General features: G+C 50.4%; 4 protein-coding genes across 4 annotated transcripts; 2 read left to right on the top strand and 2 right to left on the bottom strand.

Annotated features, from left to right (window-relative positions):
- Window positions 1–376: 376 nt before the first annotated feature.
- Window positions 377–5,566, top strand: ERP29 (endoplasmic reticulum protein 29). The gene is made up of 3 exons (XM_065033531.1): window positions 377–606; window positions 2,321–2,459; window positions 3,597–5,566. The coding sequence occupies exons 1-3, from the start codon at window positions 487–489 to the stop codon at window positions 4,097–4,099; spliced, it is 762 nt and encodes a 253-aa protein (XP_064889603.1). The 5' UTR covers window positions 377–486; the 3' UTR covers window positions 4,100–5,566.
- Window positions 5,567–5,943: 377 nt separating this feature from the next.
- Window positions 5,944–18,592, top strand: TMEM116 (transmembrane protein 116). The gene is made up of 11 exons (XM_065033533.1): window positions 5,944–6,215; window positions 6,425–6,471; window positions 6,587–6,650; window positions 10,304–10,435; window positions 14,249–14,353; window positions 15,873–15,922; window positions 16,338–16,421; window positions 16,502–16,640; window positions 17,140–17,284; window positions 17,398–17,471; window positions 17,986–18,592. Exons 1-11 carry the CDS (start codon window positions 6,168–6,170, stop codon window positions 18,184–18,186), a joined length of 1,089 nt encoding a protein of 362 aa, XP_064889605.1. The 5' UTR covers window positions 5,944–6,167; the 3' UTR covers window positions 18,187–18,592.
- A 450-nt stretch (window positions 18,593–19,042) lies between these two features.
- Window positions 19,043–21,980, bottom strand: LOC102084632 (disintegrin and metalloproteinase domain-containing protein 9). The gene has a single exon (XM_005498323.3). It carries the CDS (start codon window positions 21,753–21,755, stop codon window positions 19,191–19,193), a length of 2,565 nt encoding a protein of 854 aa, XP_005498380.2. The 5' UTR covers window positions 21,756–21,980; the 3' UTR covers window positions 19,043–19,190.
- A 154-nt stretch (window positions 21,981–22,134) lies between these two features.
- LOC102084820 (disintegrin and metalloproteinase domain-containing protein 21) lies at window positions 22,135–24,853 on the bottom strand. The gene has a single exon (XM_005498324.3). The coding sequence runs from the start codon at window positions 24,630–24,632 to the stop codon at window positions 22,284–22,286; it is 2,349 nt and encodes a 782-aa protein (XP_005498381.2). The 5' UTR covers window positions 24,633–24,853; the 3' UTR covers window positions 22,135–22,283.
- Between the last annotated feature and the right edge of the window lie 1,168 nt (window positions 24,854–26,021).

Below are 26,021 nucleotides of genomic sequence, written 5' to 3'. Positions count from 1 at the left end.
AGGGCTGTGGCCACCATCTCTGGCCTGCTGCTGTATATTAATGTATGTATATACATATACACACGTATATTTATATTTGTCTATGAATATCTCTCCTCTCCCTGCTCATCTGTCTGGCCGTAGCACTGCAGCCTGTCCTGGAAGGCCGGATCCTGCATTCTGCCCTCTTGCCTTCATGCTCTGTGTTTGCTGCTGGAAGCTGCCCCCTCCTACTTAATTCTCCTGGCTGCAGCAGCAGCACCGCCGCGTGCTGCCCGACGCGGGAAGGAGCTGCCCGTGCGCCCTGCCCGCTCGTTCCACGCGCGGCGTGGAAACCGGGCCGCGTCCGACCAGCGCTCGCGGGCCGCCGATCCTGCCCGCCCCGCGGGTTCGGCCGCGCTCCCTCGGTTGGCCCCGGGCCTGGCGGGGCGGGGCGAGCCCCCGGCGGCGGCCGGCGCTCCGCGCGGTCACGTGGCCCCGGCAGCCCCGCTCCCTCCGCGCTCCGCCATGGCTGCGGCGGCCGCCGCCGGCTCCCTGCTGCTCTGCCTGCTCGGCCTGGCGCTGCCCGGCGGCAGTGCGCTGCACACCAAGGGCTCCGTGCCCCTCGACACCATCACCTTCTACAAGGTACGGCCCACCCGGCGGGCGCTGCCGGGCCCGGTGGGGTGCTGAAGGAGGGGCGGACGGTCGCTCCAGCCATGTGCACGGCCGCGGCTGCCGCAGCAACAGGCGGACGGCCCCGGAGGGTTGGGGAGGCGGTCGCTGGGGCTCGGGGGTGCGGAGCGGACTGCGGGCGCGGAGCCTCCGCGGAGCCACCCCCCCACGACGGCCACCGGCGCGGGGGAGCGCTCGGGGCGGAATGGCTGAGGCGGCGGGCCCGCCGCGGAGCAGCCAATAGAAGAGCGGCAGCCGCGGCGGGCAGCCAATCGGCACGGTCCAAGTGGAGCCGGGCCGCCGGGGCAGCGCTGCAGCCGGGGGCCGGGCGGCCCGGCCCGGTTCGGTTCAGCCCGGTCGGAGGTACCGGCGGGGTGAGGTCCGGCTGCCGCCGCGGCTCCTGGGTCCAGCGCCGGGCCGGCTCCCCGTGGCTCCAGTCAGAGAGCCGAAGAGCCGCTGTCGCCTCGCTCCTGCCTTGCCTGTGCCGGTGACCGAGGGCAGGACTGTGCAGGGGAGGGAGTCGGGGCGCTGAGCGCTCTCTGCCTGGGCCGGTTTCACTTTTTTGTTCATGAAACAGAAAGCAACAGGCTGCTGCCAGACTGAGGTCTCGCAGTTTTTTTCGTCCACTAAACGACTTTGAAATGAAGGCGCCTGCCGATAGCATGGCAGGATTTTTATTCCAGTACCAGCCAGGCTGTGGCAGGGGTGGCCTGAGGCAGATGATGAGAGGCTGGTGGAAAGGAAATCACCGTACAGCGGGATTAAAGCGTGAGCTGAAGAGACAACAGTCAGCTGAGCTCTTTGAAAAGTGTCTGCCCTAAACAAACTGCTGAGGTGTGAGCAAATAGTTCATGCCACACGCCAGCCCCCCGCTTGATTTTTCTGCTGTCACAAACCATTTTTGGTGTTTAAACACTATAGCATTGTATAACCCTTAGGAGCTTCCAGCTCTTCTGCAATGAGAAGAATTTGAAGTAATTGGCAGAACGCTGCAAGAGGGACTTTAAAAGACAAGCAGAAATATCAAAGCTGTAACACCTGCCATGTTCCCTTCTCACCAGGACAGCAAATAAAGTGATCAGTGCTTGCAGGGCGCTTGGGAGGTGGGGACCTGTGTTGCAACCTGACCCTGTTCGCTAGAAAAAGATTTTGCAAGGTCTTCTCCTGGAGGGAGAAAAAAGAATCCCAAACCAGGTGACAGGCTCCATTTCTAAGCTCATTTGAAACAGCATCATCCAAGCAGAGCAAAACTCAAAAGCAACGGCACAAGCAAAGAGGAATCAGTTAAAACACCAATTCTCCTGCTTGGGACGCTTCAGAATGACACGAGCTTTGGCCTCTATCCTCTTACTGTCCCACTGGAAATGGTTTAGCTGTTTTCCTGCCAAGGTGCTAATCAGATTTACAGTAAACAAGAAACGTATAATTAAAGGCATTATCAGATCCCCCAAACCCACCATGTACCATCTTTATCATCTGCTGTAGGAATCCGTACACCCAGAGCTCAGTCTTTCCTCCACACTGCAGTGAGTCATTTTTGAAAGGCCATAATTATAAAATTTCCATTCTCCCTCTGCATCTACTCATTGCACAGGAAAAGAAGAACAACCTAAAGCAACCTTAGGTGACTTATAGATTACTCAAGCCTAAAATGCTAAAGTTTTGTCTTTTTTTCTTCTTATTTCAGGTAATTCCAAAGCATAAATTTGTCCTGGTGAAATTCGATACGCAATATCCGTACGGTGAGAAACAGGATGAGTTTAAAAAACTGGCAGAGAGCTCAGGCTCCAGTGAAGATCTTCTTGTGGCTGAAGTGGGAATATCAGGTGAGGAGCTCTGGACAGTACAGGTTGATGTGGAGGAAATAAAATTCACTACCATTTTGGATGAAAATAAGCTCTGAGGTAATTCTGATAGTGAGAACCGAGATGGGCCTGGCCCTTTCAGACCAAAGCTCCTGCTCGGCTGGTCGCTGTGGCGGTGCCGGCAGCGTGGGAGCGCTGCTTATCTCTTTCAGCTGCTTAATGAAGCGAGTCAGCCCACGCTGCTCAACTGGATGCCACCCTCCTCCTTCGCAGCACTTTCTGTCTCTTTTTTTTAAGTTTCTTTGCTGAGAGAGGCCTTTTCATCCATTTTTAGGAAAAAGGCCTCACAAGAATCATGCTTTAACCACAAGCCTGGTCAAACAAAGCAAATGTGGTATGATTAATTAGTGGTAGCATACCCTCCGTTTATTGCTGGTAAAGCACAGAAAGTGGTCATTGCGCTGTGGCTGGTGTAACTTGATGTTCTTATAACCAGCTTTAAGAAAAGAACAGCGAAGAATGGATCGCTGTCACCTTACTCTTGCTTTGTAGGTAGAATTTAGAATTTAGGCTTGCAGGAATTGTCAAACTGGGAAGTTGCACGCACGCTGACATCTCTAAATACACAAGGATTAGCTAAGCAGCATAACTGAAATCTCTGTAAGTTATGTTTTCTGTCCTCAAGAATAAATGCAATTTATGTGAGGTGAGAAAACATCTTTTAGCTGAGGATGCTGTCAGCTAAAATGTATGAGTGTACACTCTCTGCACATGGATCTGGAAAAAAATCCATTTCACTGTAAGATCAAATGAAATAAATGGACAGAGCAAAACGGGGGAAAATGGCTGTTAATCTCCCATAAGAAAGATGGGGTTTGTACGTGGAGGTCCTGCTGATGTCTTATGCTATCACAGTCCTAGCAAAGCATCATTAGAATCCTGTATTTTTTCTTTGGAAAATGTAATGATGGGGTTTTTGCCTTGCAGAAGTAATTTTTCTGGGGTGCTTTTGTTTCAGTGTGTGGCATTTCCTGGCAAAGAGGTTGTTAGGAAGTGTGGAAACTCTGGAGATAAATATTTATCAGTTTGTAAGGAGAGAATCCTAATTTATTTTTTTTAATTAATGTACCATGCTCTTCTGTGTTTCTCTCTTGACAGATTATGGTGATAAACTGAACACTGATCTGGGAGAAAAGTACAAGCTGGATAAGGAAAAGTTCCCTATTTTTTACTTGTTCCAGGATGGTGACTTTGACAATCCTTTACCTTACAGTGGCCACATCAAGGCCGGGGCTATTCAGCGCTGGCTGAAGAGTAACGGCATCTATCTGGGGATGCCAGGCTGCCTCAAAGAGTACGACATGCTGGCCAGCAAGTTTGTGAGCACCGCTGAGAAATCAGAACGCCAGTCCCTCCTGAAAAAGGGGCAAGAGAGTTTAGAGAAAACTAAAGAAACTGAGAAGAAGTCAGCTGAACAATACTTGAAAATCATGAGCAAGATACTGGAGCAGGGAGAAGAGTTTGCTGCTAATGAAGTCGTCCGAATCACAAAACTGATCGAGAAGAACAAAATGAGTGATGGGAAAAAGGAGGAGCTCCAGAAAAGCCTCAATATCCTTGCTTCTTTCCTGAAGAAGAACAATGAAAAAGATGAGCTCTAATCTGTTGGAGAACTTTGTACAAGCTGTGAAACACTGTCAAGAGTCCTAACCAGTTCTCCTTATGCAAGCAAACTTCCCGCTGACTTCAAGAGAGCAGCAGATTTCCTTCTGGCATTCTCAGATTAGAAGATGAAGAGGAAGACATTCCTTAAAAACACAGTATTATAAATGTTGGAAAAAATCACCTTAAAGCAAGACACCAGTATCGTGTCATACTATTCAATAACAGTGTTAAAGCAGACCAAAAACAAAAAAGCACTAGATTGGCCCGAAGCATATTCCTGGTGGTTTTTACATCTGTTCCCTGGCAAACAAATAACAAAATTCAGTCTCATATTCCATTTTACATGTAAATGGTACAGATCGGGTGCCCCTCACATCTCCCCCTTTCCCTGTTCTTAGTGTCCTTGAGTTTTATGCTTTTTAACATACCCCTCCTCCCACCTTTTGTTTTCCCAGTAGGGTTCCTTCTCTGAATCTTGTTCCCCTTACCTGTTGTTTACTGAGAGACCTGGAGTTTCCTTTTTCTGCCTTCTCCTTCCATGGCTCCTGTCCCTGTTTGCCTTGGGTATTGGCCAAATGCTGGCAGCAGGCGTAGTCGAGACCAGTCCTCCACGTATCAGAACTTGCTCCTCATCTGGCCAGAGCAGCCGTTTCAGCAAACATTCTCCTGAAATCCTTTGTGACACCGTGACAGAGCAAGTGGTTTGAGCCCTGAGCAAGGGCAGAGTCTCCTTGACGTGCTGTTACACTTAGATCCGCCATGTTCCACAAAAACATGGTTTTTCAGACGCTGGTGAGGTAAATTTGGGTGAGTTTTCTTATGGCTGAAGAGCACATGCAATGCCTATGCGTTTCGCCTGTCGTTCCCATCCAAGCTTCATTTCCCTGTTTCAGACTTGGCTATGTGAGGTTTCAGTTGGACTTGATGATCTGAAAGGGCTTTTCCAACTTAAATGATAAAAAAAAAAATAAGGGCGAGGCCAATAAGGACATCTGAAAGTCTCAAGCCATAGTTAACATAAGCTATTTTCTCCAGTCTCATCTTCAGAAGCGATTGACACTGTCAAACTAAAGCTTCATCAGCTTTTGGTAGTTTTAAATATTCAAGGTCTTGAAGCAGGAAGCTGAGGCATTTGTGCCCGTAGAAGCCCTGATTTTATAGTTTTAATGGCGATACCTGGCCCAGGGATCAGGTCAGTCCTCAGAATTTGATACCGCCTGTGCTGTTCGCGCTGTGTGGAATTCCGATGGCTGCTGGAAGATGTATTCCTGATCAGGGTTGTGGAGAGTTGAAAAGAGACACCTGTGCGTTTTACCTTAAGACTACGCTGTAAGCCAAGCAAAACTGATTTCTGTGGGAGCTTTGCTGCCTTTTGAATCCTGCAGTGGGTACAAGGAGCAGATAATGCTGCAAGATAAAATGTATTAATAATGCTATAATAATTAAAAAAATGTTCCAATTAATAGCTGCTTCCTAAACTGCTTTCTTGCGGAACTGCTGCTGGTTTTGTGGCCAGAGGCAAAGGCTGATTACCAGACCATGCCACCCAGAAGCAGAAGGGATGCCACAGGTGAGGGGTTCACACGATGGTGGGAGGGTGTCCCTCAGGCCCAGCGCCCTCTCCTTAGGAGGGGAAGAGGAAGGGTCCCGAGCAGAGCGGCCTCTGTGGGGTCAACACGAGTCCTGTGTGGAGCCGCTTCCCGCCCGGCTGCTGAGGAGACGCCCGGAGCCTTCGAGGCGCTGAGGCCGAGCGCCCCTCGCGCCCCCTCACAGGCGCTGCTCCCGCCGTCCGCGCGCGCCTCCTGACGTCACCAGGAGGCGCGGCCAGGGCGGGTGGTCCCGCACCCGCGGGGTTCAGCCGGGTGCTCTCCTCCGAGCGCTCCCGCCGGGGCTGGGTCGGACTCTGCACCCCGCAGGGGATGCGCGGAGGCGCGGCCTCCCCGGGCTCCGTTGCTCCCCGGGGGCCGGGCCCGGGGCGGGCCGGGCGAGGGGTGGCCCCGGGGCGGAGCGCGGGCGGTGCCCGCAGCCCCGGGAGCGGTGCGGCGGCGGCGGCGGAGGAGACCCATGGCCCTCCCGGCGGAGGCGGCCCGGCTGGACGGGGGCTGGCAGGAGGTGAGCGAGCCCAGCCGGCACCGGGACCCCCGCGGGGCGGCTGCCGCCGGGACCGGCCCGTCCCCTCCGTGCACTACCCTCCGCACCAGCTGTGCCTGCCCCGCTCCAGCGGGCTGGGACCGGCACCTCCCGGTCCAGGGCTCCGGTCACTCCCCACCCGCATGTCCGTGGGAGTCCCACGCTGATCTCACACCTGCCCTTCTCCCCAGGTCTACTCGGCTCTGCAGTGGATCCAGTTCACCATGGCGATGCTCAGGTACAGCGCGCTGCTACACCCGGGATGGAGTTACTGTTGCAACGACACCTTCCTACAGAAAATGAGAAATCGAGGCAGATGTGCACCTGGTCCAACCTGTGCTTTGTTTTCTCAGTGTTATAGGTTCCAGCTCAATTATTGCCTACGCTGTCTTTCAAAATGCAGTACGGTCCCCCGAGGTAAGGTCTGCGCCCCGGTTTCCCTCCCTAAATTAAGGTGTTGGGATCTTGCAGATGGGTTGTGCATGTAGCAACGTCCCGCACAGGTCAGGTGCTCTGCTAGGAGCAACTGCAGGTCTTAGGCTTATGTGGTTAAACCTCGTTTAACAGCTGGGAGGGAAAGGGCTTGCCGAAAGTTTGGTGGTTTTTATGTGGTATGAGTTGAAGGAACTAACCTTGAACTGCACCCACGTGGGGAGAAGCAGGTTCCTGAAGTCCTCTAGTTGTTCAGACACATCCTGGGAACAGGGATCTGTTAGCGTGTCCTCCTCTGTGGGTCAAAGTGCCTGGAGAGCTGAGGAGCTGTATAGAAAGCTGCTGAAGTGCAAATTAGAGATGCCCCTGCAGGAAATGTATTTACAAGTGTTCGTCTTTGGGTCTTTCTGAGTAATTTTTCCGGGCAGGTGCACTACTAAAACTGATACAACTCAATGATGCCGCAAAGTTTAGACAAAAAGAAACCAGTTTGTTGTGCTGGGCTCTGCTGTGGGGCTTTGGAAGATTTGCCCTGGCAGACACAGGAGCCATGAGCATTTCTGATGCTGAAGCAGCAGGACTCGGGTGCAAACATCCCTGGAGTGGGACTGTGCACACATGTAGTGCAGATCTGACGTGAATGCAGTGCCTGGCACATCCCGAGCGCATCAGTGCAGGTTGTGTGTGCAGGGAGCGCCGTGCATCTGGGATATATCAGACATGCCATGCAGGGGGCTGGCACATGTGCAGTCACTGCAGAGCTCCATCCCAAGCCTGCCGGGCTTTTGTTGTCCTCGTACAAGTCCCTCTGTCTGTCTAAGACTTACCGGAGGCAGCGCATGGAGCTGACCTGTGTGAAGCTGGGGTTCCTTGCCCAGGATTTGCAGATGTCTGGCAGCCCAGTCTGTGCAGCACACAGATGACAGGTTACTGCTAAGAGCAATAGGACAGTAGAGCTGGCAGCTGGGTTGTGACAAAGCTCTATTTGTCCTTCCCTTGTCTTCAATGTTCTTCATGCATCATGGGTTTGATCTGCAGCCCAGAGAACAAGGCTCGCAGGGAGTGATCCCTAGAGAAGGAAGACGTGCAGTCAAGCTGAAGCAAGGTGAGGAGGAGAACGAGTCCAGGTTTGCAGGGCAAATTTGCACCCCTTACAACATGCAGGGCAGCCTTGCTCCCCGGCAGCCAACCTCCTGGAAACGCTCTGCCCGGCATGTGGAGAATGAGCTGTAGAGAACTCTGTGCATTCCTGGGAAGGAAGGAAAGCTGGGACTTCACCTTCGTGCTGGGATGGAAAACCTGCCTGAGCTCGTGCTGCACAAGGTGCACATCAGAGGCTCCTTGTGTTGCATCTCCTGCACCTAGGGAGCTCCAGATATGGTTCTTCCTGGGGTCCTTGTCTCTGGTGTGACACAGAGCCAAGTTTGGCCGATGTGACTCAGCAGCCTTGGCCCCTTTACTCCCGAGGATGCGAGTCTGTTTGCTATTTATTAGTCATATGATGTGGCCGTGGCTTGGAAGCTGTGCACATGGCTACAGGTCACAGATGGACCCTTCCTGCTCGAGGGAATCCAGATGTTTCTGCTCAGATTATTTCTGCAAATCCAAATAGGAGGGATGAATACCAGCTGGAGCAACTCGTCTCCATCAGGCTTCCAGGCTCTTGTTCTGCTGCCAGGGGAGATCTGTTACTGGTGTTTCAAAAACAGCAAAATCTTCAGTGACTTCCCCATCGCCTTGTCCCTGTGTTTCTGGTCTTAAGTGGAAATTTGTAAACAAAGGGGCTGGAAGAGATCCATACCAAAGCTTGCCACAAACAGCTTATTCCCTGAGTCATGAGGCTCCAGAGTTAAAATGTTTAAAAACAGCTCTGGAGGCTGGGAGGAGAACAATGTTATAAACACTTCCCCTCTTGCCCCCCAGCCCAGGAAATCAAATATTGCATTCTTGAAGCTTGTTTTCTGTCTCTGGGGGGTCAATGAAACTCTTCAGCCTGAGCTAAATCATTCCAAAGACATGATGGCAAGCAAAGAACAAAGAATTTCCCCTGCCCATCCCTGAGCCATGGGCAGACAGACCTAAATCCAGCGTGGTAGCTCATCTGAATCCTTATGTCTTTACATTCCCTTCCTCTGTTTTATAAATACTATTTGTTTGGGCTTTTTCCTGTCCCTTTTGCAAGGAAGAACCATGCCGCTTTTCACTTACCACTATGTCACCTGCTTTATTTAGGTCCATGCCAAAATAGCTCCTCAACCACACAGTGGTGCCTCGCCCCAAGGACACTTGTTGCTAGAGAAAAGGGTCACCTGTTCGATTGTTTCTTACCTTATTTCAGAGCTGCTTGGTTTTAACCTGCCCTGCTCACAAGCTGGACTATGTCCCCACCTTGTCATGCCTACGTCGTCCTGACAGGGCTCCTATTCTGCACCAGCAAGGAAAATCATAATTAAAAAAGGCATTTATAAATGCGTTGAGATACTAACGAGGTCCAGATATTTTGCTAGCAACAGCAGTTTGATTTGCCGTGTTGCTGGGTTGGATGGTACAAATACGGAACTGGAGGGACAAGGATGTTGGAGGAGATAAATCCTGTGGAAGGCAGAGGACCTGCCATGTGGGGGGCCCAGGGAGACCCCAGGCAGATCCTCTTAAACTATGGCATAAGGACAGGTCTGGTTCAATCAGATGTACCTTACACTTGTCAGTCTTACTAAGCTCTTTCTTGTTGCTCATGGGAACAAGACAAGTATCACACAATGCAATGGGTGGCAAACATTTACTTAAAGGACAATATTGAGGCAAATTGCACCAAAAGCTCAGTTCCATGAAAAAAAGAAAATCTTAAAATCAAAGCCTCCTGACATGTTTCCATGCTGTGTTTAGCATTATAGTTTCCTGTAGGGAGAAAAAAAAAAAAAGCCATTATTTTCTCTCCAGGATGCTGAAAATTAGGCACCAAAGACTACAATTAAGAATCTAGATAATTAGGCTGCTTTTCCAGAGTGTGTGCTCTCCCACGCAAAAGGAAAATGTTGGCCAGAATTCTGCACAAATGTTTTCTTACAGTGTTTACGGTCCTTCTGGCCAGTACGTGCAAACTGGAAATGGGCTGGAAACTGCCGTTAGAGACGCGACTCTGTTCCACCAAGATGCAGCGTGCAGCAGGGACACTCATAGTGAAAATCAATCTGGCATGTAAAATAGATTCAGCCTTAGTCACCAACTGAAGTGACACAAAGCATGTAGGAAAAATGTCCGTTTCGAGTTATTTCAATGTGAAGAAGGGTTTGATTTCTCTATCAGTTGATATAACAAATTTCACTTCTATCTGCCAAACTGTTCCATTCTGCAAACTGTTCCATTCTGGACCTTTGAGATATTTTCTGTAAGAGTTGGTGCTGCTCTTGGATCCTGGGGTGTTGCTGGTGGCAGAAAGAGTGTTTAGAGTGTGGTATTTGCATTGAAACAACTGAGAGCAAGAATCAGGCTGGGTTTTGTGTGCAAGGAGAGCTGCCCTCCCAGAAGAGCTGGGGGACAAAAGCACGTTGAGATGACGGGGTAAAGCTACTGCTGTAGGTGGTTGTGGGAGCGTTGTGACCATTGTTGAGACCTGCTGACCCATTTCGCTTTCCCAGGTTCGTCCTCTTTTCTACCTGAGCCTCTCCGACCTGTTCCTGGGCATGTGCTGGCTCACTGGAGCGCTCCTCTATAGCACACCGACCTCCAAGCAGGATCTGATCTGCTATAACCTGCAAGCGACGGGACAAGTGAGTAGCCTTGACGTCACCGGTCATGCTGTTCTGTGCACCCTTCACCGTAATTAGCCTCGCTGGTGATTAGAGTGTGGCCATGGGGGACTGTTTCTAGGTGGGCTTTGGCAGAGGTTCCCCATGTGAACTTGACTTATCAGATCTCTTCCTCTTATGTGTAGAACGGAGATAACAATATTTGGGTTTAGGTACATCTGGTTTGTGAGGGATGATGAGGAAGGCAAGGAGAGCAAAGGATTTTGTAGTTGCTGTGTTCGGGTTGCTTCTGTAAAGTGAGTAGATGGATCTTAATCTGTTTCCTGTTGTACCCGTGCCAACGATGATCTCTGCCTCTCACACGACAGCTTTTCTATTCCTCTTCGTGCTTCCTCCATCCTGGGCAGGAATAGACACATTCTGCGATTCGCTTGGGCTCAGACTTGCAGCCTCACTCAGATAAACAGCCCTGCTCTTGCTGACCTGGCCCTGTCCTCTCTCAAACAAGCCCAAGGATGCTCAGGGGCTGCTCCGTCAGCGCAAGCTCAGCCCTGCGCCCCAGTGATTCGGCTGCTTTCCAGCTGATTCCGTGTGCTGGAGACTAATTGGAGCGAAGTGTGTAAAATACCATTTTCCTGACAGTTTGCTTTTGTCTCGCTGAGTTCAAATTTCAGCGTTAGGCTTTGCAAATCACTGCTCTCAAAAAACTCTGCAGAATATGGCCAAGCTTGGGCCAGAGCGGTGGCTTGCAAGCGGTGATTTTGGGGCTTAATAATTTCCTTTTAAAGGGCCCACAAAAACGTGGCTGGGAAGGGCAAGTGGCTATCGGGAGCTTTGATGTGTGTCGTGTGGGCTCGAGCAACTGCAGCTGAAGCCCGAGAGGCTTCCATGTACCTCGGGAAAGGCAGGGAAGTAGCTGAGCGTACGATATGGAAGTGTTCACGCCGTGGTGTGTCTGGGGATGGGTGTCTGCAGCCCAGGGCTGTTTCAACAGCTGTTCTTGTGGGTAAAACCGTAATACGCCTGATGGTGAGAGCAGCTGTTCGACTCCTGGCTTATTGCTGGTTTCTCCAGCTCCCCTGTGCTGCTGTGGAAGCACCGCAATATGTTTGCTTTGAGAGAGGAAACAGTGGCGTGTGGGTAACCTGGCCACTTGGGAATGGTGCGGAACAATATCAAAGGTGTTTTTTAGGTGATGGTACAGGGGAAAACAAGACCTTGGGAGAGGCTGGAAGATAGAAGGAGCCTGCGGGACTGAGGGTGTTTCTGAGCTGTTTCCCTTGCGGCTTTGCCTGGGGGACAGTTCTTAATGCTGGTGTGATCTTTTTATGGCCTGGAGAAGACAGGTTGGATATAGACAATACACCATCGTTTCTCAGCAGAGACACTATGTTCCTGTGCATTTCTGGCTCTTTTCTGCCCTTGCTTTTCCAGCCTGTGGCCATGCTTCTTGGGAACACCAGCAAGGGATGGGGACAAGGTGGGAATCTTTCCTTTCACACTGGGAAAGGCAGAGCTGGCCTTGGATGAGTCCTTGCAGGACCTGCCTTTGCCCCAGGCCCATGGGGGATGCTCAGGGTGCTGTGGTGGCGTGTCTGCCACAACCCGATCTCAGCCATAGGGTTTTGGGGCTTCTTTCCTGTGTGCCAGCAGCAGACCATCCCCGGCAGAAGAATTGCCACAGTAGCAGAGCTGGCTTGTACCTGGCAAGAGCTGTCGCTGCTGTTTACTCTAGAAGAAATTAAAACAAACGGAGCACTTGCCATAGCAACAGTGCCCGCATGTGACATGGTGCAGGACACCTCCTTACTCAACACCCCAGCAATGCCCTTGCGTGGTGGGAACACCTTGTGCGTAAATAGGAACTGGTAACAGGTTTAACCAGCAGCATCTGTGGAGCAGAAGGGATCTGTGACCGCAGTAAATGGGTTAATGTCTCCTGGCCCCGCTCTGCCTGTGCTGAGCGGAGAAGTCGCACAAGGGTTGGCATTCCTGAGTGTCTCATAAAGACGTGCGGTTTCTTTACACGCAAACACCTAAAGTTGTAAAACACACGGAAGGACAAGGGTGAGGCCAGGCCCAGGACTGCTCAATGGGGTTTGCAGAGGGCAGAGACTCACACCACAGTCCATGTGCCATGGTTGTCTCAAGGGATTGCCTTAGGAGCAAGACAATATTTTGCATTCTGCAGCCCGTTTACCACCACTTTATCACCAAGGGCTGACGTTGCAGCAGATGGAACTCCCCTAACATCCATCCCATGTCATAAAGGAGATTGTTTTATTTCTTGGACTTTCCCTGTTCCAGCCCCAGACTCTTGGTTGATGTTAAATGTAAATACTGCTCCCTTCTGCTGTCCCTTGACTTTGTTCTCTCCTCCTCCCTGCCTTGCATTTGCATTACAATAATGAAGTCCAGAACAGAGATTGTGGTTATAATTGCACAATTCCCCCACATTCTTCCAGTTCAGTTCCAGTGGCCTAATAACATCCTGGCAGCTCATCCTGCTGAGCACAATGGGAGCCACCCGAGTGTTATAATGAGGGGCTCTCGTGTCTCCCAGCCCCTGCTTCATCTCTGCGTGGTGAGCAGTGCAGGCCTGTGCACAGCCCCAAAGCTGCGGCTCAGGAGCACAGAACTCCCTTCCCTTTCTGCTGCCAAATTCGCAAGTGGCTTTTGGTTCCTCCTTCCAAAAAAGAAGGCAGTGCTGACATTTTGTGAGCCTCTCTAAAGCATTTTGAAATGCAAGACAATGACCTTTGTGGACTGTTTTGATCACTTTCCCTGGAAGTAATTGAGGAAAGGCAACAAACCCTCATTAAACCTTGCCTAATGAGCTGGAAAGTCACTGTTGTGTTCCTGCTGCAGCCCCTTGTACTCAGCCTCTTGACTCAGTCAAGAGCTTTTGCAACCACAGTAAAGGAGACCAAGTTTATTTAGTGACTGCTTCCCTGCATTTAGATGATACCAGGGCGGCAAACCTGTGCTCCTTGCCCCTTTGGCAAAGGATAGCAAATCCACAGAAAAATTCCTGTGTCCAGCCCTTCCTCTTTGCCTTGGCGAGCGCCACACGTGTTTCCTGTGACAAACACAGCACACGCATAGATATAGTCTGATTAGGCAGCGCTGTTTATGCTCAACTGCCTGGGGCAATCAGGGACTCAGAAACAAAAGCAAGAAAGATTTTGGGGTTTTCATAGGAAATTTTAGATATTTGGTCTCATCTCAAGATGGAATCAAGGGCTGTGGATCACTTTGTGTGAAGCAGTGTTCTGTATCTTTTCTTTCCTCCTTTTTCCCATGGAGAGAAAAGGGCTCTTAGGATATTAACTCAGGCTTAGTGCAGATATTTTCTGCCCTCACTTTCCTCTTTAAATATACTATTGTTTTCTGTTTCCGTGAATTCACTGTACAGTGAGCTCATTATGTGAGCAAATCCAAGTGCCGCATCTATGTTGTTTCCCAATGGATGTAGCATACTGAGGGTCCAAGTGCTTTTGAACCCTTTCTTGTTAGAATCTGGGCCAAAAACTGAGCCAAGTCACTAAGATTTGTATTTTTAAGACAGTCTGCTGTCATTAGTTCTCCTGTCCCTGGTTTGGGGCCAAAGTGATGCCGCCTTTGTGCAGTCTGAGGTGGGAACTTGTTCTCTACCTCATCCCTGGTGTCCCAGTGCAACCCAGTAGCGATGCCAGAGGGGCTGTGCAAGGACCCTCACCTTTGGCAGTCCCCTACACTGTTTAGCATCCCACAGGCTTTGGGTTCATCAGCAATGAGCTAAAAGTGCTACAGAAACTGTTATTATAGGTCTGAAATTCTGTCTGTATTTCTCAGATATTCTACGTGGCCTCTTTCCTATACACTGTCAACTACACCTGGCACCTGTACATGGACCTGAGGATGAAATACAATCAGAACCTTCACAGGATGCCCCCCCAGGTGAGTAGGACTGATGTGTAACAACTGTTGGGTGTCAAGGTCTAACTGTGGGGTTGTGGTGGGGTTTAGGAGGGGAGACATGACAGTAGATCTCACCACAAGGACTTTGAAGACTTTTGCCCCGTGAACTGACATCTCTTGCCCACCGAGGTCAGCAGAGCTGCAGATAGGTCTGCTCTGGGATCTCAGGGGAATGTTAGGCTTGCAAGACTAAAGCAGGCAAAGCCCAACGGCAGTGTACATCTCCGAGCAGAGAAAGCTCAGGACTCGGTATTATGAAGATTTTCTGCAGTTAGAAAAATAGCAGTTTGTACTGGCCAAGTAACCAGTTTGTTGCTGTCACTGCCTTCTACCAGCGTGTAGCAGAAGGGACAGGAAAGCAGGGGATGCCTGGACAACCTGGAGCTGAGAACTGACAATTTCTGTCCTTCCCAGGTGTCATGCAGCGTTCCAGAGCGTCAGTAAGTGTTGTAAGAGTTTGAGATAGGAGGTGTGACGGAAATGAGCTGGTGATAAAAGGAGCATTTGGCTTCGTGAAGAGTGCCCAAGTCCTCACTTCATCATCACTGGCCTTTACAAAAGCCCTTTGGGGAACCGGTGTAATCGCTGGGAACCGAGGAACAAGGACGTAGTACTCAGAAAAATACTCTCTTGCCTTGCAGGCTAAACAAACACTTCACAGACCGCATGACCAAAATCTCTACTTGCAGTTGTTTCATTCCTCACACTTGGCTGAACAGTGAGGCACCAGCATCGCTGTGACCACTGTCCTGCTCCTCATGTATCACTGCAAGATGACAAATTTCCTCATGCAGCTCTTCCCACTGAACTCATCAGCCCCATTTCTCTATAGAGCCTTTTTCTTCCCCAGATATTTGCTGTGCACAGCAAACTTTGTGTCCCAGATATTCCATCTGTCAGTTTGGGAGCGGCAGGCTGGGCAGATCAAAGGGCTCTTGCCCTTTGGCTTTGGATCCACTTGCAGGACTGGTTTCCTTCTTGCTGGACGCAAACCACCTGCCACAATTCCCCACCACTACAACTGTGCCCATGTTGTGTTGTCGTGGGTGATGTGTGGATGTTGGCTGCCAAAGTACATTTCCTGGGGAGCAGATACCAGGACACTCCAAATTGCCTGTATTTCTTCACCAGAACATGAAGTTTCTGAGCAATAGGGCCAGGTTAAGTGAATAAGCAGTACAAATAATGAGTAAGTTACACCAGAGAGCTCATCAAGTGTCTGCTTCTTGTCCAGTTCCAAGTTCCCTTCTCAAATTCTCTAGTCATGAAGGAGAACAAGGCAGTAAGTGGCTGGAAGCATCGGTTGTTGCAAATCAGCACAGATTGAACTCAGCGGTGTTAATTCATTGCAAAGTGAGAACAAACATTTGTGCTTAGTCTGGGGATTAATCAGCATTTGAGGAACCCTTAGCTGCTGAAGTGCTCCCTGGGAGCTGGTACCTGTGAACCAGCAGCTGTACAGAAACCATCATTTAATTAAGCTCTTTGGATTTTGCAGGTTGTAGATTATGCGAGTTGCATTGGCCGAATAGCAACGATCTCGTCCAGGTAAGATTTAATTCTCTCTGGCAGAGTGATGTTTTGGCAAGTTGATCTCCGCTTCCTACTTATTTTGAAGCAAGTTTTACTAAAATCTGTAAAGCTCATCTGTAACAGCAGGGTGACCTAACAAACTCAGAGGAAGAGGTTTCAGATGTCAGGGCCTTTCTCCAACCGAGTCAGTTATAACTACATTAACTATATGTAGTTTTTCAGAAAGTGCTCCCTTTACCAATATACTGCCTGCATGAGTGAAAGTGCAGAATTTAGTAAAGCTGATAAAATACTTTTCCAGAGCAGTGTCAATAAAAACAATTTTTAAGTCCTCTATAGTGACAGGAGAAAAAACAAGTAGTGTTTGGTTGGGGTGGGCGCAGTGCAGGGCAATAACCAATAACTGCACCGTTGTCCTTTCTCCTCTCAGCTTGATCCCTTTCCTTCTCATGGTGCCTGTGTTTTGCCTGGGCAACAGCAGTAATTGCTACCAGAACTTCAGCCAGAAGCACGGGTGAGCTTCACCCCTCTCTGGAACAGCCCTGCTGCTCGGGGGTCACGGCAGGAGCTCAGGCTGTCCCTTTCTCCCCGCAGCTGCCTCCTGATGCACACGGAAATAGCCGTGCCCAGCAACGAGCCGCAGACCCTGAGCGGTTCTGTCTGCCGTGCGATGCGCTTCTACGGCATCGGGGTCTTCCTCATTTCCTTTCTGATCAGCATCGTAGCCATTCTGGTAAGAAGCACGGTCCTTGCAGCTAGCTGTTGCACCAGATGATCAGTGCGAGAACATTTTCCCCTTTTCATCTTTACATCTTTGTTTGGATGGTACCAGAGGCCAAGCAATGTCAGGAGAAGAACTGTGTGGTGCTGCTTCCCTTTTTGAAGGGGTGGGAGGGGAGAGAAAATAGCATCGTGCCACCATATTAATCTGTCTGGAGCCTTGTGTTCTTGTCGACCCATCCCTAAAAGGATTTAGTGGGTAGGGAAAGCTCAGAGCACAAGTCATGCTGCATGGGTCAACACGAGCCCAAATCAATTCAGAGTCTTCAGAAAAGATCACCTACAAAACAGCTGCGCTCCCTCAGGGAGCACGTTGTTGTGTGAACAAGTTTGATAGATTAAAATTGGGTTTTGGCTAAAAAAAAACAGGGGATACTCAGCCCTAGATGAACAAGCCACATCAGGGCACGTGCACAAAGTACAAACACCGATGTATGCTTGTTCTTTTTTAGGTTATACTCGGTCAAGCCCGAGGTTTGTACAAAAGGTTCGTCAACTCCACAGGATTCCTGGGCGATCAGCAATGGGCCATGATTAAGATGGTGGAACAACGAGTGGTGTTTTACCCCGTCGTGTTCTTCTGCTGCTGGGCCCCAGGTTAGCAGAGAGCTGAGTTATTTTCACAACATTCTCCTGGGACATAGTGCCTGGCAGTGAAACTCCAAAGAGGTGGGGTTAAAGCAATAACCTCTTGTCCATCCCTTTCACAGCTGTCCTCCTTGGAATAATGAAGCTGACAGTGTCAACAAACAGCAAAATCTATATGGCTCTTCTCATTCTACAGGTAAATGTTTTCCTCTGCAATCTCCTATGTTTTGCCTTCTTTAGTTGACCAGAAAAATGAGGGTTTGTCTGTTTCTAATCTCAGCTAGACAAAGCATCTTTGTAGCACCAAGATTGGAAGTCTGATCTATGCTTCTGGCTGGCAAAGATCTTTGTTAGTTGTTTTGTTTTTCACAGGCTTGAAAAGGTCTCAGTAACCAAAATCACAGCACCATGGAAATTGTAGAAAATAGGACTAGAAGGGGGATCCCCAGAAACCAGTTAGTTTATTTCCTTTCTACCCAAGTCTCCAAATACAATTCCTCCACAACACTTGTCCAGCTGCTAGCTGTGCCCGAGAGAGCATTTAGCAAAGATAATTAAAATATTCCTGTATCACATGGGGACGCAGATAGATAAAATAATGCTGGAAGGCGGAGGCTCGACATAATGTGCTGGGTTCAGTGGGCTGGCAGGGAGCTGCGTGGTGCTGGCTGACCAGAAAGCCCTGATCTCCCTGCTGGTCCCTCTCCCAGGCTCTGACAGCAGCTTCCCAGGGGCTCCTGAACTGCGTTGTGTACGGCTGGACGCAGCACACCTTCCTCTGCCTCAAACGCAACGCCTGCCGGGACGTGGACACTCAGACTCCTCTCCTACGCTCCCAAAAGAAGTTCTACGCCAGCACGGTCCCCACCAGCCCGCCAGACGCAGAGGCGTCAACGTCCACCCTGCTCTGATGAGTCCCCGTGTCCAAGGAGAACAGGCAGTGCCCTAACGAGATCTCATCGTGTTTTAGCAACCTCGGCCAGACTGGTGTCAGGCTGTCTGCTGCGAACTGTCTTGCCAGCAGCAATGTCAGCTGTAGTGCTGGAGGAGCCTGAGCTGTCGGGGACAGACACTGTCAGTGAACAGTTATTTATTTTATAGGTTTGTATGGACTGTAAATGGATTCTTTAAGCACTTCAAAAATCTTTAGTACAGACTTTCTCCTTATGGAAATATCTCCGGAAATGCAGCAAATTGTATATAGCAGCTCGAAGATCTGGTACAGTTCCTCGGAGGGTGGGTGGTCAAGGGATGTTTTATTTCTCTAAGAATTTGCCATTACGAATTAACAGTAAAGCAAATGTGAATATTTTTCAATCTGTGACTTTTAATTTACTATAAAAATAAGAACACATACTGCACTAACAGCCAACTGCAAGGAGGGAAGAATAGCAAGGTAGCATAAAAAAAATCAGTGCTGACTTTTGTACCTCAACTTCTTGCACATTTCCCTTTGGTTCTTCATCTCAATTCCTGCTCAGGTACAATAATCAGAAAAATAAGCTGTTTTGACCCAGTGGAGCATCTCTGCTGAACCATGTGAGCAGAACATTGCATCAATCTGTCTGTACTCTAAAGGCTCAAGTGAATTATTTACTAAGGTACCACTGTTCTATAGAAAACAAAACAGATCTTCAGCTGCATTGAAAACAACTTTCTAACTTTTACACTCTTTATTTTCTAACAGCTTCACTTTTTGTGTCCAACCCAAGTTTATTTAAACAGTAGATACTACATGAAGAGGAAATACTCAAGTCTTGTGTAATTAACTTTCATACAGTTTACACAGTTGTGTCATGGATATGACTTTGTGGAAAAATCTCCTGGGATTAGCAGTCTGGCTCTGTGGCATAGCCATGGGACCAGCAGTCCTTTCCAAACCTCACCTGGTGCCTTTCCCACTGCTTTCATGTTTTTAATAGGAAAATTCTTCTTCTGTACTCATCTGCTCATCTACAGAATTCTCACTTCTCTTTCTGGCTAATTTTTTACTGAAAAATGCAGCTATTGCCTTTCTGTGTCTGGTTACAGCAATGAGGAGAGCAATCAGAAGGAGGGCAGTGGGAACTGTGATCCCAGTTACGATCCAAAACATTTTATTTTTGAGAATCCCCACAAAGGACATCCTGAGAGGTGGCGGGGGGCCGCTGTCCACGCTCCCTCCCACACCATGGAACTGGCAGTCTGGAGGAGCCCAGCCGGCATCGCAGTGACAGTGATGGAGGTTGTTGCAAACCCCTCTCCCCCTGCACAAAACCTGCGCGTCACACGTCATATTGATTGTGGCCTCTGTGCATGTCCTGTTAAGACAGATCTTTTTTGGCCCACATTTAGTGCCATCAAGTCCTCGTCCGACATCGGGTGTATCAATGCCGGCATGGTAGGCTGTGCCCCAGCACCAGTCCTCATTTTCTGGCGTCTGGATGATGATTTCAGTCTCGTGCAGAACAGGAATCTGTTCCACGTTGACACACTGCAGCCTGCCACACAGCACGTCCTGGGCTTTACATCCCACAAAAGGAATGCTGGTCCCATCGCCGCCACAGTTGCCGAATTGATCCCCTTTCATGTTCTGCTTTTTGAAGCAACTCTCTGGAGCACCTCGAGCTTTCTTCCCAAAGACTTTTTGGCACAGGTTGTCGTAGGTCGCGCATTTACCTTGGTAGCAGTAGCCGTCATTGCTGCATGGTGTCCCGTCTTGCTTGTGTAAATCCTCAGGGCACCACTCAGAAGTCCCATTGCAATATTCAGGTAAGTCACACTCGTCCCCCTCCGACCTGCACTTGTGTCCTGCAGCACGAAAGCGGCATTTCCAACAGCATTGCCCCATGGAGCAGACGGCCCCTGCCTTCAGCCTGCAGGTCCGGTGACAGCAGGGGTGGCCTTGGCAGCCCGCCTGTCCCCAACAGTCACACTGCTCTCCCTGGTCGATCACCTTGTTGCCACAAAGCTTAGCATAGAACAGCCTGTGGGGCGCTGGGATGTTGCGCAAGCAGTTGCCATGGCCTCTGCTGAGCAGGTCCAAGTAGCTCTGCAGGCTGCAGTTGCTGAAAGCCTTGGCACCTTTGACCGAGCCTTGCGTCATGTAGCACTTCGTATTTTCTCCACACACACACTGCTTTTTGTCGTGCTCCATCCCCAGGTTGTGACCCAGCTCATGAGTAAAAATTATTGAAATGGTTAAGACATCTCCCCGTATATGTGAGACAAGACCTGACTTGTAATCAGGGGAGCAGATGGTACCTACAAATGCCAGCCCAACAACTGATCCAAAGTCTGTGTAAGTAAATAAATGTGTGACGTCATATGCCATCCTCACAGAAAGATCCCGATTTGCCCAGCTGTTAAATCTTTTAAGAACTTCTTCTATATCCTGGCTGTACCCAATGAAGCTGCTGTGTGTCCAGATCTCCAGCCCAATCAGGCAGACGCGAATTTTCAGAGGATAATAGTGCATTTCAGATAAATTGATTATATCTATAACCTGAAGCATCACGGAGGACTCATTGCGCCCGTGGAAGGAAAATAGATAGCTGTCTGCCACCACAAGTATCTCAACGTACATGGTTTCCTTCAGTCTCTTAGAGATGTCCTGTTCTCTTAAGCCTGTTTGAGCTCCCTTTCCACCTGCCTGGTTTTGGATCACCTCATCCGTCATTCCACACACCAAGGGCTTGTTCCGGGTCTGGTCTCGCCGATAGAGAAGGTGCTGGAAGGTGACGGACCCTGGCACAGGTTCGATGCCATAGCTCAGGTTGCCGATTTCCAGCCGTCCCCTCAGACCCGAGCAGGCGCTCAGCATGGCGAGGGAGTCAGGGCTGCCCTCGATGTAGCCCAGGTAGTAGCACTCCTCTGGGACATGGGGCTGCTCCACCACTCTTGTCCCCTCAGGGCTGTATGTGATGACGGGCAGGTTTTTCACCAGGAGTCCTCTCTTCTGCCTGAGGTGGACGACACGGTTCTCTCCCTCCACCCTGAGGACGTAGGACATTTCTCCCTCTGTGGCTTTTCCCGCCCTCTGGGCCAGTTTCCTCGGCCGGACAATCTCATGGACAGCATAGCCTGGTGGTGGATGACAGCTGCCTGCCCCGGGGAGCAGAGAAGCCACCAGCACTGCCCAGATCCCAAGCCAAAGGAGCAGGGCTTTCCTCTGGCCGCCATGTTGTGCCTGGAGCCATCTCCTTGCCAGCACCTTCAAAATGGCGGCAAGACGCCTCAGGGAGGGCCCTGCCACCCCTCGCATGGACACCTTGGTCCTCTCTCCCTTGAGACGCTCGGGCAGTGGCTCTGCTGGAGCTGTCCTCTCAGGGCTGGTGTGGGACCCGGCAGAAGTGCATGGCACCCTGCTGCCCTGAGGGGCGGCCATTCCCCTCAGCGCCCCTCGAGAAGGTTCTGGAAGCGCTGCCCCCCCCAGCTGCCATGTTGCCAGCCGCCTGTGACACAAGGACATAGTGAAGCGAGGCTGTGGCACAGGGGCCATGGGTGCTCTTGTGAGGTGACAAGGATGAAGGGCACCTGTCCCCACTGTCCTTCTGTCACCAGGGCAGCGCAGGGTGGCCGTTGCAGCCCGGGAGCTGCTGTTGATCTTCAGAGCCGCTCACTGAGATCTGGGCAGTCATGCATCCTCATCTCTGCCTCCTCCTCCTCCCCAAGCGGCAATCCCAGCCAAAGGTTGCCTGTGACTCAGGAATTCAAGAATTAACCACAATAGCACTTCTTTCAGCAAGTTAAATTCACAAATGTTGATGCCCTTTGGCCGCCACCTCACCTCCTTTGCCAGTCTGTAAATTTTAAATTAACCTGACCACCCTTGTCATTTTTGTCAACAAGTTTTTTTTCTCCTACGGAGTGAGGTCAAGCGAAACAACTTCATTTTGCTATTCTACAGAATGAAAACTAGATCCCCTAAATCTACACTTGCATCTAGATAAATTTAAAAGGAGTCCACAGCAGCCAGCGTCTGAATCTCGTGACCGAGTCCAGCTTTCCACAGCTGTCTCATGAAGTCCTATACAGGGGAGTTTTGAGCTGCCTTCTTCTTCTTCTTCTTCTTCTTCTTCTTCTTCTTCTGAGCTGCTTTCTTCCGGCTCTTCTTCTGAGCTGCCTCAACTGGTTTGGATCTGCCTTCTCCTGCCTGGTCCTTTGTGTCTCCCCCAGGAGCTCGTTTTCCAGGCCGAAAACGTCTGACGGGTCTGTTCTTTGCTCGGGTTACTCGGAGCTTTCTCACACACACAATGACAAGTGCTGCGAGTGCCAGAACAACAATAATTATTATGGTGCTCACGGTGATGAATGTAGAAAAACCTTGTTCAGCGACCAGTGTGGGCCCACTGTCAATGCTTCCTCCAGTGCCAGTGAATTGGCAGAAGGGGGGTGCCCACCCATTGTCACAGTGGCAGTGCCCTCTCGTGTTGCAGACTCCCCTTCCTCCGCATGTTTTCTCAGCAGAACAGTGGGATGTGATGTACTTCTCCTTGGGAACACACGTCTGATTGATGCAGATCTTCTTCTCACCACAATGTGTGCCGTCCTTAATGGCTCCAACATCCAGAACATCCACACCTAAGTGGTAATCTGTGCCCCAACACCAGATGTCATCCACCAGGGACTGAATGATGGTTACATGATCTTCCATCTGAGGCAGATGTTTAACATTCATGCACTGTACTCTCCCACACAGGACATTTTCTGGCTTACATTTCTGATAACTGTCATCCGTCCCGTCTCCCCAGCAGTTGCCGAACCGATCCCCTTTCATGTTCACCTCCAGGAAACACGTGAGTGGAGCAGACTTTGCTTCCCTGCCAAAGATACTCCTACACTGTAACGTGCGAGATCGGCACTTGCCTGAATAACAGTACCCGTCCTCAGCGCACACAGTCCCGTCTTGCTTGGCCACGTCTGCCGGGCAATGCGCAGACGTCCCGTTGCAATACTCGGGCAAGTCGCACAGACCAGTGCTCTCCCTGCACACTTCTCCTTCTGGGAGAGGTTCGCAGTTCTTGCAGCAGCCTCCAGAAGTGCAAATGGCTCCTGCTTTTTTTTTACACTCATTGTCACAACAAAGGTCCAATTTACACTGTGCATCTGAGCCACAGTCGCATTCCTCACCAGCATCCAGGACACCGTTCCCGCAGTGCTGCAGTGGAAATTGTATTACCAATTCTGGGGCTTTATTAAGGCAGAATCCTAGCCCTGATGTTATAAAATCCGTGTAGTCCTTTCTGCTGCAGTTGCTGAATTGACGGTTCACTGTGCCGCGTGTGCTCATGATGCATTCAGAGGCATTTCCACATTTGCAGTATCTGCCATCGTACCTCATGCCAAGGGCATGCCCCAATGCACGAGTGACATGGACAGCAGTGTCCATGTAAGGCTGTTTTGCAAATGATACAACAGCAGAAGCATGTTTTCTGTCACAGGCACTGGCGAAGTTGGACTCATTGCCTGGGCGCGATGCTCTTGTACCACTACCAAAGTCCATTGAGGCAAATAGACACCCCACATCATGCACAGCGTACGTAGGGCTTTGCCGCCGCCGCCAAAGATTAAAATTATGAAGGACCTGGGTTATGTTTTTGGTAACAACAATAGGGTTCTTCTCCACCCAAACCTCTAGTGCAGTTAACAAAACACGAAGGTGGAAAGAAGAAAACAGTCCATCCACCAGATTGATTATTTCAATAACTTCCAGGGCCACATTTTTTATACTTTTGCCGAAGGCATCAAACCCTTTCTTGTCCACCACAACAAAGAGCTCCAAATACTGCGTGGGCCCGTTGGACTGGAACTGCCCTATTTCCCTACCAGGACCTGGAAACAGTCTGTCGTCATTGTGCATTTTGTACATCACCATTCCAGGAATCGCCTCTCTCTGCAACAGGAGATGCTCACGCGTGGTGGTACCCGACAGGGGCTCGATGCTGTAGCTTGAGTTTCCAATGTGCAGCAGCCCTCTGAGCCCAGAGCAGGTAGTCACCGTCACCATGGAGTCCGGGATGCCTTCCACATATCCATGGTAATAGCAACCTGCTGGCACGTGGGGCTGTTCAGCCACGATTTCCCCTTGGGAGTTACGAGTGAATACGGGGATCTTTTCTACTACAAAGTCCTTCTTCCTGAGGCGAATTGTATAATCTATCCCCTGAATGTCAATGGTGTAGGACACTTCCTCCTGGCTGGCTTTCCCTGCCCTGGAGCCAAGTTTCCTTGGAATGACAACCTCGTAGGCTGTGTAGCCCCAGGTGGGCTGGGGTCTGCAGTTTGTGCAGGGCAGCAGGAAGGAGAGGATTGTTGTAAGGAGCAGAACCCCTCTACCCGTTGGGATGCACCTGGTCTGTGTCCAGCTTGGAGCCATGGTCACTGCCCCCCAGGGTGGAGGAAAGAGGGAAAACGTGGACAATGAGACATCAGAAAAGCTGCCTCAGCAGCAAAAATCCATTCTCACCACCAGGACACTGTTCCTTGGGGTCTGTCCTACGCGCTCAGCCTGCAGCCCTTCATCCTCCCTTCATCCAACGGACCTTTTCCAAGCTCTTCCTCAGCTGTTCACCAGGTAGGACACGTTGGGGACCAGTCAGCCCGACGTCCAACTGCAACGGAGCAAAGCAGCGCTGGGAAAGCCCTGACACAGGGAGAGCTGCTCTTGGGGTGGAATGGAAGGGCCCAAGGGGCAACCGTTTCCCCAGCCCCACTTCCAACGCAAACATTCCATGGGGAGGATGGGACCCAGGCACCAGCACAGGCGGGAGCACACCGCACATTAAATACACCTCATCTCATCACCCAGAGCCTGCTGCACCCGATTTGGGTTGACCCCGTTTGCTGAGAGTGCGAGGAGCCAGCAACTGCAACAGCAATTTGTTTAAAAGGGGATTAAGCGTTTGTAAGAGGAAAGCAATAGAAGATTACCGGGAAACAATGATTTGGTTGCTAATGAGACCTTGAGCCACAGTGGTGAGAGCCTTCGGCAGCTGTTGACAGACATCCTTGCAGGGCTCCTCACGCTCCTCAGCACTTCGCACTTGCTGTTTTAACTATTTGAGGGGAATTTTCTTGCTGGAAAGGGAGAGGCCACAGAACCTCCTGTGAGTAGGGAAGAGTCTTTCCTTGTGTCACTTCTACAGAGCGCTTGCAGCTGGTTTGGCTGCCTTAAATACTCCCAGGATGCTCTGAAATTGTTCTCACTCCCATTCCCGATGCTGTGGAAGCTCTGACAGTCACACACCATTCAACACACTATTTACTCCCCAAAGGCACCAAGCAGATGGGTGCTATTAATAACTTCTACAAAGAAGGTGGCCTGGTACACTCACAGCTGTCCCACCACCTCTTTTCATGCCACTTTTCAGTGCTCATGGAACAAAGGTCTAGCTGACTGCTGTCAAGAACCCTGTCCAACCATGCTTGAGGATAATAAAGTGCCATGTTTGACAGCACGAGTCCGTGTTCAGGAGGGCTGACCGCCTCAGAGGTGAGGAGAAGGACTCCAGTGCTCCCTGGAAAAGTGAACTAGCAGCCTGAGCCAAAATCAACCCATATGTCACCTACCGCTGTCTCCCAAGTCACCAGTCAAGCCCCAGGTCCCTGCAGCATTCCCGCTCCAGCCACCAGCACCCTGCAAGGATCAGCATCCTAAAGAAGCTGGCTCCTCAAAATAACCCGCTTGGCAGAACCAAGGAGCTGGTACACCTGATGGGGAGACATCACCGACCACAGAACAGCTCAGCCCTTCCCTGGCCGCCCA

The sequence above is a fragment of the Columba livia genome, chromosome 17 (genome assembly GCF_036013475.1).
Source record: "Columba livia isolate bColLiv1 breed racing homer chromosome 17, bColLiv1.pat.W.v2, whole genome shotgun sequence".
In the NCBI taxonomy this organism is placed as follows: domain Eukaryota; kingdom Metazoa; phylum Chordata; class Aves; order Columbiformes; family Columbidae; genus Columba; species Columba livia.
The sequence above is the reverse complement of the archived record's forward strand: the minus strand, read 5'-3'. Positions and strand labels throughout refer to the sequence as shown.

What these genes read in the sequence shown, in the direction of transcription:
- LOC102084632 (XM_005498323.3), bottom strand. Translation starts at nt 21,755, where the DNA reads ATGGCCCCTGTGCCACAGCCTCGCTTCACTATGTCCTTGTGTCACAGG.
- LOC102084820 (XM_005498324.3), bottom strand. Translation starts at nt 24,632, where the DNA reads ATGGCTCCAAGCTGGACACAGACCAGGTGCATCCCAACGGGTAGAGGG.
- ERP29 (XM_065033531.1), top strand. Translation starts at nt 487, where the DNA reads ATGGCTGCGGCGGCCGCCGCCGGCTCCCTGCTGCTCTGCCTGCTCGGC. An exon ending in ACACCATCACCTTCTACAAG is followed by an intron (nt 607 to 2,320) that starts GTACGGCCCACC and finishes TTCTTATTTCAG; the next exon opens with GTAATTCCAAAGCATAAATT. An exon ending in GGCTGAAGTGGGAATATCAG is followed by an intron (nt 2,460 to 3,596) that starts GTGAGGAGCTCT and finishes CTCTCTTGACAG; the next exon opens with ATTATGGTGATAAACTGAAC.
- TMEM116 (XM_065033533.1), top strand. Translation starts at nt 6,168, where the DNA reads ATGGCCCTCCCGGCGGAGGCGGCCCGGCTGGACGGGGGCTGGCAGGAG. An exon ending in AACTTCAGCCAGAAGCACGG is followed by an intron (nt 16,422 to 16,501) that starts GTGAGCTTCACC and finishes TTCTCCCCGCAG; the next exon opens with CTGCCTCCTGATGCACACGG. An exon ending in TGGCTCTTCTCATTCTACAG is followed by an intron (nt 17,472 to 17,985) that starts GTAAATGTTTTC and finishes TCCCTCTCCCAG; the next exon opens with GCTCTGACAGCAGCTTCCCA.